Genomic DNA, 1,515 nt, shown 5'->3' with positions numbered 1-1,515 from the left:
CTGGGATGTTTCTGGGGTGCATTCCACCTTCTAATGCTTATTTTCTCAAATTTTAATTGGGAGTTAATGGCGCTTCTAATTTGTACTAAAAATGAATTAAAATCTATGTGTAACACAGCAGTGGCTCATACTTACGACTAGCCCTGTAGGACTTGAAGGATAAATAACAGATTTAAGTTCCTTTCAATTTCCTACCCTTGAGGAGTTGTGTAATAGTGTTTTGTAGGGGTTTGACCTCCCATTAGCTCAGCCCATGTATTGAAATGTATGATAGATAGAATACGATTTTTGAAAGCATTGTTTTCAAATTAGTTAAATCTTACTGAAAAACCATTTTACCAATAACAGAAACCAGGGAGTGACACGGATGGCCTCCAGCTCTGTCCAAGAGGACATCATCCGATGGTTTAAAGAGGACCAGCTACCCCTGCGAGCCGGCTACCAGAAAACCTCAGACACCATTGCTCCCTGGTTCCATGGTGAGTAGAGTTTCCCTTGAAGGAACCTCTTCTGATGATGGATGAAACTCTGCTAGTCCACCAAGAAGGCAGGAAGAATAAAAGCTTCCTTTTCTTTGCTGCCCCAAAGAGTTTTTCAGATTATTTTCACCAAGCAGTCTTTTTAAAGGCTACTCAAAAAAAAAACAAAAAAAAACTCGTTACCATTGAGTTGATTCCAACTCATAGTGACCCTATAGGACAGAGTAGAACTGCCCCATAGGGTTTCCAGGAGTGGCTGGTGGATTCGAACTGCTGACCTTTTGGTTAGCAGGTGAGCTCTTAACTGCTGCGCCACCAGGGCTCCACAGTGAGCTGCATTCTCATGACATAGTTAGAAAGCAGTCAGCATTCATGGTGGCTGGTCACTGTGGATTAATTTATCACCACCAATACAAGCCTCAACGGGGGTGGGAAGAGCAGTGCTTCCTATTTGCCTACCCTGAGGGCATTTCCATTAAATGGTAACTTCTTAATTCCACAGACGGAGGGTCATTTTTGGTTGTTGGGGTGGGGTACAAACAACACTGCTTTAGCAGTCACTGATACCATGCTTCTGTACCCACACCCATTGCCTTCAAGTTGATTTTGACTCATAGTGACCCTATAAGACAGAGTAGAACTGCCGCATAGCGTTTCCAAGGAGTGGCTGGTGGATTTGAACTGCTGACCTTTTGGTAAGCAGCCTGAGTTCTTAACCACTGTACCCCCAGTGCTTCTATACTATATCCTATTTCATTGTATAGTGCCTGGGGTCATAAAAGCTTGTAAGTAGCCGTCCAGGGTACAATTGGTCTCTATTTGTCTGGAGCAACAGAGAAAGAAGGAGTCAGGAATGGGAGGAGGAAGTGAAATCCATAGTTGATTGCCTCCATGAACAACTGCCTCCATTGCCATGAGAGTAGAACTGAATGGTGGCTGGTTACCATTACAGAATGCTCTCATCAAAGTTTCTGTAGAAGAATTATGATCAAAGGGGGGGAAGTGCATAACAGAATTGCATTTTTATGGAATCCAG

The 1,515-nt window shown here is 43.2% G+C and overlaps 1 protein-coding gene across 1 annotated transcript in view; it reads left to right on the top strand.

Moving 5' to 3' along the window:
• SH2D4A (SH2 domain containing 4A) overlaps positions 1–1,515 on the top strand; it is a 78,686-nt gene that overhangs the window by 61,007 nt on the left and 16,164 nt on the right. Inside the window, exon 7 of the mRNA XM_023736699.1 lies at positions 349–479. Within this exon, the coding sequence (XP_023592467.1) occupies positions 349–479 (131 nt within the window). The remainder of the gene's footprint in view (positions 1–348; positions 480–1,515) is intronic.

This window comes from Trichechus manatus, unplaced genomic scaffold (assembly GCF_000243295.1).
Source record: "Trichechus manatus latirostris isolate Lorelei unplaced genomic scaffold, TriManLat1.0 scaffold00090, whole genome shotgun sequence".
NCBI lineage: Eukaryota > Metazoa > Chordata > Mammalia > Sirenia > Trichechidae > Trichechus > Trichechus manatus.
Note: the sequence above shows the minus strand (reverse complement) of the source record. Positions and strands in the feature narration are given on the sequence as shown.